Source organism: Ambystoma mexicanum, chromosome 12, assembly GCF_040938575.1.
Source record: "Ambystoma mexicanum isolate Mex_15411 chromosome 12, UKY_AmexF1_1, whole genome shotgun sequence".
NCBI lineage: Eukaryota > Metazoa > Chordata > Amphibia > Caudata > Ambystomatidae > Ambystoma > Ambystoma mexicanum.
In genome coordinates this window covers 832,333,154-832,345,667 of record NC_090936.1, presented here as the reverse complement: position 1 = coordinate 832,345,667, position 12,514 = coordinate 832,333,154, and the positions used below count along the sequence as shown (strand labels likewise).

The 12,514-nt window shown below is 44.3% G+C and overlaps 1 protein-coding gene across 3 annotated transcripts in view; it reads left to right on the top strand.

Moving 5' to 3' along the window:
• The window catches only part of MGAT4C (MGAT4 family member C), a 1,956,087-nt gene that overhangs the window by 1,935,929 nt on the left and 7,644 nt on the right, over positions 1-12,514 (top strand). For all 3 annotated transcript variants that reach the window (XM_069629325.1, XM_069629326.1, XM_069629327.1), the window contains one exon: positions 2,323-2,467. In XM_069629325.1, the coding sequence (XP_069485426.1) occupies positions 2,323-2,467 (145 nt within the window). The remainder of the gene's footprint in view (positions 1-2,322; positions 2,468-12,514) is intronic.

The window sequence follows — 12,514 nt, the reverse complement described above, 5'->3', positions numbered from 1 at the left end:
AGGGTGTTCAAATGATTCACTAAGTCCTTGTTGCTCCATTCAATTGCTGCAGCTGCGGCGGACTACATTGCCCAGCAGCCCACAGGTGGGTAGAGGTCAGTTTAGCTTGCATGTAGGGTTGGGATCACGTGTGTAACCTAGAGAAATTGGGTAAAGAAATGATTCCTCAATGTGAACTGCTTTCAATACTAGTAATCTGGCAATAGTGGGTAGACGAATGCTTTAGCCTTTTTTGTAGAGAGAATGGGGCACCTGTATAGATTAATGAATAATTAATTAATTATTTAAATTAATCGTTCTATGTATTTATGTTGTTAACTATAAAGCACTTTGGAGTAAAGCGCTATATAAGAATAATAAATACAAATACAAATAAATAGAAATATAAGGGTAAATGGGCAGACTAGATATCAGTTGGTAGCACCCTGCCTTTCCCAAAAACATTTGTCATTCTGGCCCACCCGAATCTTTCAGCAGGACAACATGAGGAGACTAAGACCTAGGAACATGTCCTGTGTTTGTTCTTTTGGCCAGGGATCCATCTGCAAATTCAGAAATACTGTTGGAAAAGTTCAGTATGTCATAAGACCTCCACGAATGACATCGGTAAGGCACCCTTACAACCCCTGACTATCTTAAATATTCCATCAAGTTAGGATTGGAATGGGTATGGTGGGTCCCCTCAGTCTATCCAAGGCTGGGAATCATTCTAGGTTGGTTCTATTAGATTACGCAACCAATTATCCAGAGGTTTTCCCTATGAAACTGAATACCAAGAAGCACATTTTAAAACATTTAGGGCCTCATCACGACTTTGGCGGTAACCCTTAAATCCGGCGGTCGCGCTATTACCGCCAGATTTAAGGGTCTGCCAAATCAGGACTTCGGCAGATTTCGCCCCAGCTCTGAGCTGGGGGGAACCGCTGAAAATTTGCACTATTACCGCCGGCAGGAAATCCGCCGGCGGTAAGAGTGCGCAAATTCCCCATTGAGCCCATTGGGGAATGGGGCATTCCCGAATGGGCTCAATGGGGATTAACATTACTGCCGAACTCGTGAACTGGCGCTATTAGCCGGTGGTAAAGCCCAAGTTGCGATGAGGAATTCTTGAAGGAAATTCACGAACAGGACACCCATTGATGTCCAAACACCTCACTGGTCCAAAGACAATAATGCAGTGGACCGCCTCCAGATATCTGTGTATTTTCCTCAGTGGAGTGTTTCCACTGTTTCAATCTACTCCAGAAATTGGTTTCTGAAGAAGTGATGTATTGAGATGGTCTGCTACCCAGATCCCTCTTTCCTGCATGCACAACTCTGCAAGTGTCCACCAGATTACCCCATTCAATAGTATATAGGAGAAAACCCAGAGTGTAGTGTGAGTATTTGTGGAATTCATGAGCAGAATTTGGAACAAGTTGAGGATTCAGAAGAGAAGTGGGAGAAGGAGGCTGGAGGTAGAGACTAAGGAGCAGAGGAGTCTAGAAACAAGAGGAAGAGGAAGAATATCAGAAGGCTCAGGAGAGAAACAGGACGTGCAGGAGGAGAATAACAGGAGGTGGCAGAAGGTAAACATCAGATAGTGGCAGGAGGAGACTATTAGGAGGCGGTCGGAGAGAAAAAGCAGGAGGATGCTGGCAGCTGGAGGAATCCAGTACTACTGTGCTACTGAATGGAGCTGGAAGGAACAGGAGGGCAAGCATTGTGCAAAGCAAGCAGTAGGGGGAGACCCTGAAAAGAAGGGGATGAACCCACGGGGAGAAGTAACAAGCATATGGTGTGGCTGCGAGAGCAAATGCCAGAACAGAAGTAGAGCAAATGTACAGAGGAGAGAGGTCAGGACCCTATGAAAGAGCGATCTTGAGGCCCTCTTGAGCTCCTCAGTAGAAACTGGGCTTTGCAAACATTACTGTTTCGATGGTTTGTGGCTGAAATACACTGATGTCTACAGAACCTACAGGAGGATTCAGAGACGGGACAAGCAACAGGACCTTTGGGAGAAAGAACCACAGAGACTGCATGCCAGTGAGATAGTACATATTCATCGAAACCTAAGAAGCAGAACTTTGAACTTGTGCAGCTTTTGAGCAAGGGCTGTCCTGATATCTTTCTTCGCTTGAATTCTGCCTGAGGGAGAGTGCTTTGTGTTTAATAAAACATCTTTTTCCCTACATTTGTATGGTAAGACTCTTTTGTGACCTCATTTGGCTATATGACACCTTAAAAACGGCAAAGATGTATATAATAAACCAGGATATTGTGTTTATTATACACGTGATGTTCCTATAGTTACACGGCCATTTCATTTTTGTATTTGTACAGGAGGGCGAAAAGCGGCTCAGAGAAACATCAACTCACCCACTGAATTCAGAACGCTATATTCACACTTTCAAAGAGTTGTCTAACTTCTCGGGTGCTATCAATGTTACTTACCGTTATTTAGCCGGAACTCCATTGCCACGAAAAAGTAAGTACCTACAATTATTTTGTCAGATAACTCTTCACCCTTTTCAGGAACCTTCTATATTCTATAGTGAGCTAGTATTTTCACTTCTAAAGTGCATAACTTCTAGTCCAGGAAGGCTGGATAAGGTGGCGACACAATATTTGTGCAAGCAAACACAGTCCATATTGAAGAGAACTGAGCCAGATAAAATGTAAAAAAGTATATAATGGCATGTGACTGAGGTATATTGATGTGATCTGGATTCAAGGGCACAACTATATGTGACCGGGTAGTGGATCTAAACACTTGATGTTCAGGCTGTGGTAACGCCATGAATGGGTACTGCACTATTCCTAGATCTAAAAACTTTAAGGATTTTCATTTTCTTTTTTCTCTAACTCCTGTTCCCCCATAATCTATTCAGATACTTATTGCTTAGTGTTCCTTTATTTTGTAGCTTAGTGGTCTTTTTTTTTCTAAACCCTCATAGATTACTTCGATGTCTATGACCTTTGGCCATACTAGTATCTGTATTGGGTAATGTATATTTGTTTCATGCAAAGTAGTTGTGTTCATTACTGAAGCAATTTTTCAGACAGATGCAAGATAAGATAGTATGTCATGTTCACTAAAGAAGATAATCCAAATTTACCCTTCCAAATTTGATATCATAAATAATTGTCCTAAAATTAAGTAGTATCATAGTGGCATCTAATTGGTGATTCAGCAATGATTAGAGGTATTGGTTCAAGCATGTCCATCAAATGTATGTTGGTTACCCCAGTGAGTCTCCTTAGGTGGGTTACTAGTGACCACAAGTGCTGATTGACAAGATGTGCTGTGAAACTGAAATTACACCTCACTAATGGGGTCGAAGTATAAAACATATGTGGGGTTTCCTGTATTTCAGTGGAGGTGGGATTGGCAAGTACCTGCAGTTTTAGCTGCTCTACCCCGTTCTGGAAGCCCAGTCAAGACCAATTTGCATTTGACTTATGCCCAATTTTAATGCCACTGATGGGAAATAGAATGAGTGGATGGAATAGTCCCAGATGAATTTTCATTATCTAGGATGTTTTTTCTCAACACTACAAACCTGTTGCATTTTGTTTTTACCGAACAATGTTTGTCAACTGCTTTCTCACTGACCCATGTAGAGCATGAACTATACAAACTTTAGGCTCCTTTTTTAAAGTCTTGAAAACATGCTTGTGGTGACTTTCAGTGGAAACATGCCCAATGACATTCCTTGAGAACCAGAGCCACTCACCCTTCGGTTTCAATACATTGTGCACCCGGATGCTTTCTGGCTCATTTAGTAAGTATCGATATGACTAATTTAAATCTAGAGTATGGAATTTTTGCGAAAAACAGTAGCCTCACGGATGTTGCACTCATTAGTGTCTCTTTGGAATGCTTTGATCATCTGAGAGAAAAGAGAACACTGTCCAGAATCTACATGAATGTTCCAAAGCAATATCCTAAACATGTCACGCGTGGAAGCTTTAAAATCAACCTTAACTGCTCACAATGTTCTGTGCAACCTTCCACACCACCCTTTCTAACCTGTGTGCGGCATTACAGAAGGGACCGGACACATGCAAATCAGTCTGGCATTGCTACCAAACAGGAGCCGTCCAGCCGACCTCCAAAGCCATGTCCTCCTGGCATGGCAATACAAGCAATCCTAGACATGTTTGGGGCTTGTTAGTCCAGTGAAGTGCAGCTTGTTTTAAGGTTGCTTGTGGTCTCGTGCAGAAGGGTTGATTCCTAGCAGTACAGGTTGGACTAATCGGACCAACCCTGATTTCCATATGGCCGTTCTTCTTCTACAAGTCCATGGAAGGCTGTGAAATGATGGCCTGGAATGTTGCCTAGAGCAAGACAGTATTTTTTTGATTAATTCAAAACCTTAAAGCCATCACTCTTCAGGATTACAATTGTCTAAAAGCATAAATGCAAAGCGAGCCTACTTCTACTCCTCAGAGGGCATTTGCAATACTCAACATATGGAGAGTGTGTTATGCTGGGAGTAGAAAGCAAGCATTCTCATGTCATTGGCCAGAAAAGGCATTGGGGCTCATTTTGAGTTCCCTGGTATCCCGCCGGTAATTCCAGCGGCCTACTAGGGAACTATTGTACTGTCTCTGCCACCCAATATCCCAGTGTTACTAGGATATTATGGGCGGTGGAGATGCCGGTAACTCCCCATTCCATGGAGTCCTATAGGACCCCATGGGATGGGGTTGCCCAAATCACTGGCACGGTTAGTAACGGTGCCGGTGATTTAGGCATTTATCTGCTGGTAGGGGCCTGATCTACCACAGGTCAGGCCTGCCGGTAGATCAGAGCCCTTACCGACAGACTTTGAGTTGGCCGGACCGGAAAGGTGCCAGTATACATTGTTAACGCCAACTTATTTCCAGACCAGCCAACAAGTAATGAGCTCCATTGCCTCAAAAAATAGACGCGAAGCGAAGAGATGCAAGTACTCGCATATTTAAATCAGTGGAAGGCAACTGCTTTTTTTTTACAAATATAAAAATGAAAGCAACATTGCCAGTGCCCAGCATAGAAACTCACCCTCACAAATTTGGGATAGTGGTAAGTAGAAGATGATAGGACAATACCAGCGGTATGTGGTCTAACGTTGGAACTGGGCTTGTGAGTCTGGCCTTTTCTTCATCAACACGTGGTCTCTGTTAATGTGGCGCCATCTCCATGTTTCTTCAAAATTGTTTCTCATGGCACATTTAAACAAAAAGGCTAACATATAATTCCATTTCTCAAAGTTGCTAGACACATGTCAATTAATTTCATGAAATATGGTTTGCAAATAAATACATAATACAAAGGAACATTAAGGGTCCTATTTTGAGTATTGTGGTAACGGTAAAATAATATGGACAGTTAACTGCCTCCTGTTTTTCAAATTCTGCCATATGAGTTAGGGTCACATGGGATATTTAAAGTATGAGGTGCATAGAAAGTACATCATGGGGGAAATATGTTATTTACTCCATGCAGCACTTTCTATCTACCATATCACTTACATGACCCAAGTGATGCCAATTCATCATTCCTATTCCCATTTCTTCCCATTTGTAGAGCAGCAGATACTGAACTAGCAGAGCCTTCGGTGGGGAGGGGGCATTTCATTTAACTGGTTTTGTATTTATTAAATTGACTTCTGTACGGTGAAAAAGAAAATAAATGAATAGTAACATGAACTGGATATAGGTAGCAGCATATTAGCCTTTAAACGAAACACAGTCTGTCTGGAGCAAATTAATACCTTCGAATATCCACCAAACAGTCCAAGTTCAGCCATTTAAACACCCCACGGCCCGCCTCCAGTTCTCGCGATGCCACCCAGCTCAGCTCAAAGACCTTTCTTTATACGCCAGATATACCTATCCAATGTTAAACAACACGCCTTCGACATCCCGCTGTTTATACTGCACAGTCCAAAACCAGGCCATTAAAGACACACGCCTGCCTCAGCCCACTAAACACACACCCACCTATCAGGAATCTGTAAACACTACACAACCCACTCAGCTATTTCAAATACTACAGAAACCACTTCTAGTCATTCAAGCACCAGATAGGCGCAGGGCACCCCTAACATTATCGACACCACACAAACCAAACCAATCGTTTAAGCCACGAATGAAGACACCACAGAAGCTACAGGTCCCGCGTTTCAACCTCCTTGTTCCCGATCAAAATCGGAAATGGTCATATTATAATGTCAGCGTCATGTTAAGAGCATATAGGTTAAGGAAATATATGATGACCTTTCTGCGCGCAGCACTCTCCTCTACACATGTGGTTCATTATAAAAACAAAACGAATAACTGAAACCAATGGAAAGGCACGTTGCAACAGTAGGTCTCTTTTTCAGGTACGTTTAAAGTTCTTTGGACCCCACAACGGCAGCAGTTCAGTGATATTTTTTGGTTTGGATTATCTTGTCTTTTCTTTGCCATGTCCTGCTTAACCTCAGAAAGAAGACACAATGAATGACCTGTGTGTCAAGTAACATTTCTTCACTTATCACAGACTTCTATATCACACAACACATGACTTCTAAGGAAGCTTAAAGTGGGCACTAGAGGGCTCTATTATGTAGCAACTGATCACAACCCAAGTTACTGGTCTCAAGACTAAGAAAAGGTCCTATAATACTGAGGGGTAGGGTCACCTGGCACAAGATAGAGCCTTATGGTAAGGGCTCTAACGCTATTAGAGCTTGTCTGGGTGGGAGCTCATCTGGTGCTTCCTATGACAGTGCTTGTCCATGTCTCCTTGCCCAGTGCCCACACCCCTTAAAGGAAAGGGAAGCTTGCAATGCAGCCTTTTTTGAGCAGTTAGAGCCTCCTTTCCAAGCTTGCCCATTAGATAAAGGGCTGGAGGCAGCGAGAAGAACAAACGAGAAGCATGGAATGCAGACTTCAATGTAAGCTTTATAGGACTCTTCTGTGGACTACACCTGGTCAAAGTGGCTCAAAAGTCCAACTTAGTGGCTGAGTGAAGTGAATGAGTTGGCAGGGGCTCAGGACAATTACACCCTGGTGTAGCCCACGGGGGAGGGCCACAAAGCTTTTAGTACCCATGAGACAGGCTGCGTTTGCCACAGCAGGCCCGACGGTGCTAACAGTTGGAAGAACGGCAGAGCTGCAGTGGTTTTGCTGGTACAAAACTGGAGCTGATGACCTGCGTACAGATAAGTGTGGAATGTCCAGGCAGAAAGGGAAGTGGGCAAAAGGAGTTTGTGTGGGTCCAGCATGATGAGGAAAATGGAGCAGAGTGGCAGGGAATCAAAGATGGCATCCACAGTGGTAGCAGCCACAGAGACAGTTAGGCCCATGGGAGGCTGTGGCAGGGCTGAAACTCTGATCTCTATCAGGAAATAAACCCTAGAGTACAGCCAATGAGAAGCTGCCATGTCACTCCCTGTGGTACAAATGGTGATTAACGTGTGAATTCTACACTTTCTGATTGTATAAAGAGAAGGAAACATGTGGACTAATAAATTAAGTAAGTAATGCAGTGTTTCTAGTTATTATTATGGTATCTAGTGTGAAAGGATAGCCATTTGGCAAGGGTGTAAAAGCCCTACATTTTTTATTAATTTAATAAAATGATGTGTGTCATTCCATCTCGGAAAGGGTAATCTAATCAGATTCTTCTTTCATCAGTTCCATGCAAAAATCAGTGTTTCTGTGTCCTTCTGCATCTGTATCCTGATTTGCAGTGCCTGCTCTACCAGTGTCACAGTGCAGGTCCAGAGATCACAGCTCACATGACAACCAAGTCGATGCAGTGCAGGAGCTGAATTTGGGTTACACCCCCCTGTACTAAAACTATGATGATCATAAATAGCCCATGATGGTGGCAGGATGAACTCTAAAATAAAGCTATGCCTAAGTTTAGGCATGGTGCATGGCACTACCTATGATCATGGCAGCCACATCCAATTGATTACACTAATGAGCCAGCTCCAGTGAGACAACTCTGCTGTGGAAGGTGATGATGTATTTTGGCCAAATGGTCTGAGATTGACACATGACAGGAACCTGAATGGCCACCATGCCTCTTCTTTGATCTTTGGGAGGGTAGGTCACACCCTCTGCCAGAGACAACCACCCACGAAGGAGCTGCCCTGGGCCCAGGCATCAGAGAAGCTCACCCATTCAAAGGGAATAGCCTCACAGCAGGGTGCTGTGTTTTAAAGTCCTTTGATCATAGTGAGAAAGGAAGGGGGGAGGATTAGAGTAGTAAGGAGAGCTCTGTACCATGGAAGAAGACTTCTACCATTTTTTTCTATGCCTCTCTCTCTCCTTCCTGTCTCCTCCGCTTGCTCTAGAGAAAAGCACCTTAGGTATGATATCAGAAGGGCAAAGTCCACTTCTTTCAAGAACAGGGATTGGCCCACGAAGGCAGGCAAGGTTTAGTCCAATCACCTGTGTACTTTTACCTTTAAAAGAAGGGGTCTCCCACCACTTCTTCGATTCACTCTGGAACATCACCTGAGAAGGATTCACTGGAAATCTTTTGGGAGGTTTGTAATTTACAAAGCCCTCAACCACCGAGGTGAAGAAGGGACAGTCCAAGGCAGAGGAGAGCTCTTCGCCCACCCACTCCCATGGCACATAGGGGGTGACATTTGCTGTGGACCAGGACCTGCCATCCTGCAATAGAATCTCCAAGGACTCTGAGAGCGAACCCTCAAGACCCTGAAGTGGGTCTCACTGCACCTGGAACACCAAATCTTTTAGGGCTCCCCATTCTGCCACCTCGGAACTGGTCAGACAGCCATCAAAGCAAATTTGTTGCCATCGATGCAGAGGGATCCTGCCGGAGCTTCTATCTGTCAATCCTTTGAGCTTTCGAACGATTACTTGCACATATAGCCCGCTCCATGCTACATCGTGCCCTTGCTGAGCCCGTCAGCTGCTGGGTTCAAATCAACCACTCGCCACGGGACCCCACTTGAACCACTAGAAAGTCCCTTGCTGACACAGACCAAGGGTTACACCATGTCTCGCCCCTCCATCTGTCTCTTCACTGAACCGTACATCGGAACAACAGGATCACCTTTTCGACAACCATGGCCCATTGATTTGGACTGATGGAGCATCACTCATCTACCCTTCCTGGTTGTTACAGCCCAACACGACTAGTGCCAACATCGTGTAGATTCTGGCGAGCAGCCAGACCTGCATCACTGAAATCTGCCTCTGAGCTGCACTGAGCTACCACATTTGAACCTGCTCGATGTCCGCTTGCTGCTTGTGCCCACATGATCCACCGTGCCCGGACTGAGCTCGATCTGCTTGCATCACTGCTCAAAGCCGGGCTCGACACTGGAGACCTGCCAAAGAGCCAAAACGAGGTACTGCCGACCAATAGCTGCTGCTTTTGGCATGTCATTTGGGCCACAGAGACTGGTTAGGTCACTTGTGCACCTTTTTTCACCCAAAGACAAAATTCTTTTTGTGGCTAATAATTTGCCTATCAATCCTGTATTCATACTCGGAATGCTACATTCTCCTGTCTGTTTATCTTCTCTGGCATTTCACAGGGGAGGGTTTAATTATGTGTTTTCTAGAAAGTTCTATTGCAGATAGTGTGTTTGATTAAAGTATACATCTTTTTTATAGAACCTTGATTGGACATTTCCTTTATTTTGGACTGTATTTGTGTGTTGCTTGGGTCACTAGTGGATCACATTCACACCTCTCTTAAGAGCATATCCTTCCCTCGGCTCACGTTACCACAAAAGGCAAAGGAGGTATCTCTTAACTGTGCCTCTTTTACCTTTATGATTTATTTATTTAACATTTGTAGCACGCTCCAAGCCCGGAGGCATCCCTGCACTATTTACATAGAAAAGACAGTAGGCAGAGGAATACATAGCCCCTCAGGTTGGTAGCTGGTTACAGAAAGGAGCCGTCCAGACCTGTGGTGCTGACACTTATACGAACAAACAGTGGTTTGCCGGGGGAGGAAAGAGGTCTAGTGGTGTTTAGGAGTTTTGAGTAAAGAGTCACGTTTTGAGGTTTTTGCAGATGGTCCAGAGTGAAGGTTACGATCTTAGGGTGAGCAGGAGCATGTTCCAATGTTCGCTGCCAGGACAGGTAATCTATGGCTGTCTGCTATAATTCTGCTAGAATCTGGGGACAGTGAGGAGGTTTGTGTAAGCAGCCTGGGTGGGTATTTTGGATTGATGTTGGGAAATTTTCTAGAGAGGTAAGAAGGGGTGGTGAGAGAAAGACATGTGTGTGTCAGTGAAAGATTTTTGAATGTGATACAATCGCGTTCACGGGAGCCAGTGGGTGTCTCGTCTGGCTGAAGAGATGTGTTTTAAAAAGAATATATTCAGGGCTGCACTTAAAGCATTGTTTTGTTTGTTACAGGTGGTGGAGCCAGCAAAGAGGGCATTGCAGTAGTCAATTCTGGAAAGAATCATTACACTAGCTAATGTGATGCAGCTCTCAGAGGTCAGAAAAGGTCTACATGCATTGATGAGTTTAGTCATGTATGCGGCTGCGGATGCAATGGCATTTACCTGTCTTTTTAGTGAGAGTGAGGAGACTCGGTAGAATCCCAGTGTTTTCACTTCCTTGAATACAGGGATGGGATTCCCATCTAGCCAAAGTATTTGTAGTTGTAGTCTTGTTTATTGAGATTTGTTTGATTTCCTACCAGGTGAAGCTCTGTTTTTTTGTCATTACGGCATAGTCCATGGTACGTAATCCAGAGTTGGATTATTTGGTAAATCTTGCTTAAAGCAGTAGTGTCAGTGTTTTAAATGCCTGTAATGGGTAGGAGAATATGGGTGTCGTCTGCATAATTATTATAGGAGACGCCTTGCTCGTCCAGTAAGTCAAACAGTGACTTTGTAAATATATTGTATAGGGTTGAGGAGACACAGGGACCTTGTGGAACCCTGAATGTGACTAGTGCGAGGGGCATGGCAATATTGGAGAAGACCCTCATTGTTTGGTTAGATAGGAAGGTCTTACATTTCTTAATTAACAAGTTTGTACCCGAAATGGTCGGTTTTGCTTTGTGCTGACCTTGTTCTGGTGGAATATGGGTGTCTCCCTCTAAGTGTTCAGAGGCCAGTAACTGGGCTCTGTGCACCCCAGCTGCAGCACCCTCGGGAAACCCTCGAGGAGCAAAAAACCCACAAGAGATGGATTGGTAGTGCAGCAACCGCAAACAATCCTGGATGATTGGTGATGGAATAGGAATCCTCGTAGATATGATAAAGGAAGCAGGAGTTTGTACGAGTTTGTAGGATTCAATAGAGTTTGGAATTGATTGCGGGTGGTAAACAGATTTTGTAATCCTTGTAGCTATGGACTGCCGGTAAAACAGGAGTCAGACTTCTGGAAGCCGCTTTAGCAGAGCGGCCGAGGTAACAGGATAGCTATTGCAGCTCCGTGGATGACAAAGGCACTGTGGAGGGTAGTTGCGGTACAGGGAAGCTGCCGCAGTGCTGTAGATGGCCGAGGAGCCATGGAGGGTGGCCGCAGTAGCAGGGAGGTGGCCATAGTGCCGAAGGAGACAGGGGTACAGTGAGGAAACCACGGGATGGGAAACTCAGAAGGCTAAGAACAGAAAGAAAAAGGGAGCGGATGAAAGAAAGATCAAGCAGAAACAGGAATGAATACAACAGAAAGACGTATGTAAACAGAAGAGAAAAGGAGGAAAAGGCAAAGGTAGGAATCATAAAACAGGAAAAAATGAAGGAAGAGAACAAAGAGCAAAAAGGAGCTACAGAGTAACAGGGAGAATTCTAAGCCGAAAGCAAAGCAAGGAAATGGGCTGAGAAATGAGTGAATTAGCAACACGCCTACCTGTTCCTTCCCGGTGTAGATATTGGAATGGGAGGAACCCGAAGATGCGGATCCGCCATCTTGGAAAACAATCGAGACCTGCTTCTTTGTTCCATAGATAAGGAACACAGGAAACACCATCCTGGTTTCCATTTCAGGTATTGTGGATGGTGCTTTTTCTAATGCATCCACACAGATCTGGGGTTTCTTCTAGCAGAAGGATTCTATCCAGGCTGTGGCTTTGTCGAGAAGTAGGTGTTGAAATAGTATTTTGTGGTCTACAAGAAAGCAGCATAAAGGTCAAGGAGGAGGAGGATGGCCAGATTGCCGTTGTCAATGATTTCCTCCATTTGGATTTTTAGGTCCAAAAGTGATGTCTCAGTTCCATGATCTGGGTGGAAACCAGATTGACACGAGCCAAGGAGGTTGTTAGTTTCCAGATATTTCTGGATTTGTAAGTAGGCTGCTTTAGCTATTATTTTGAGTAAGAAGGGTACAGTTTTAATGGGGTCAGTAGTTTCTAGGAATATTAGGGTTGAGTGTGGGCTTTTTTAGTAGTGGGAGTACCCATGTGTCTTTTAGGTCAGTAGGGATATTGCCGGAAGAGAAGGAGTTATTTATAAACAATGCTATAAAAAGGTCAACTTCCATTGCACAGTCTTTGATGAGAGAGGCTCGGCATATGTCACCGTGGCATCTTGAAGGCTTCAGGCCT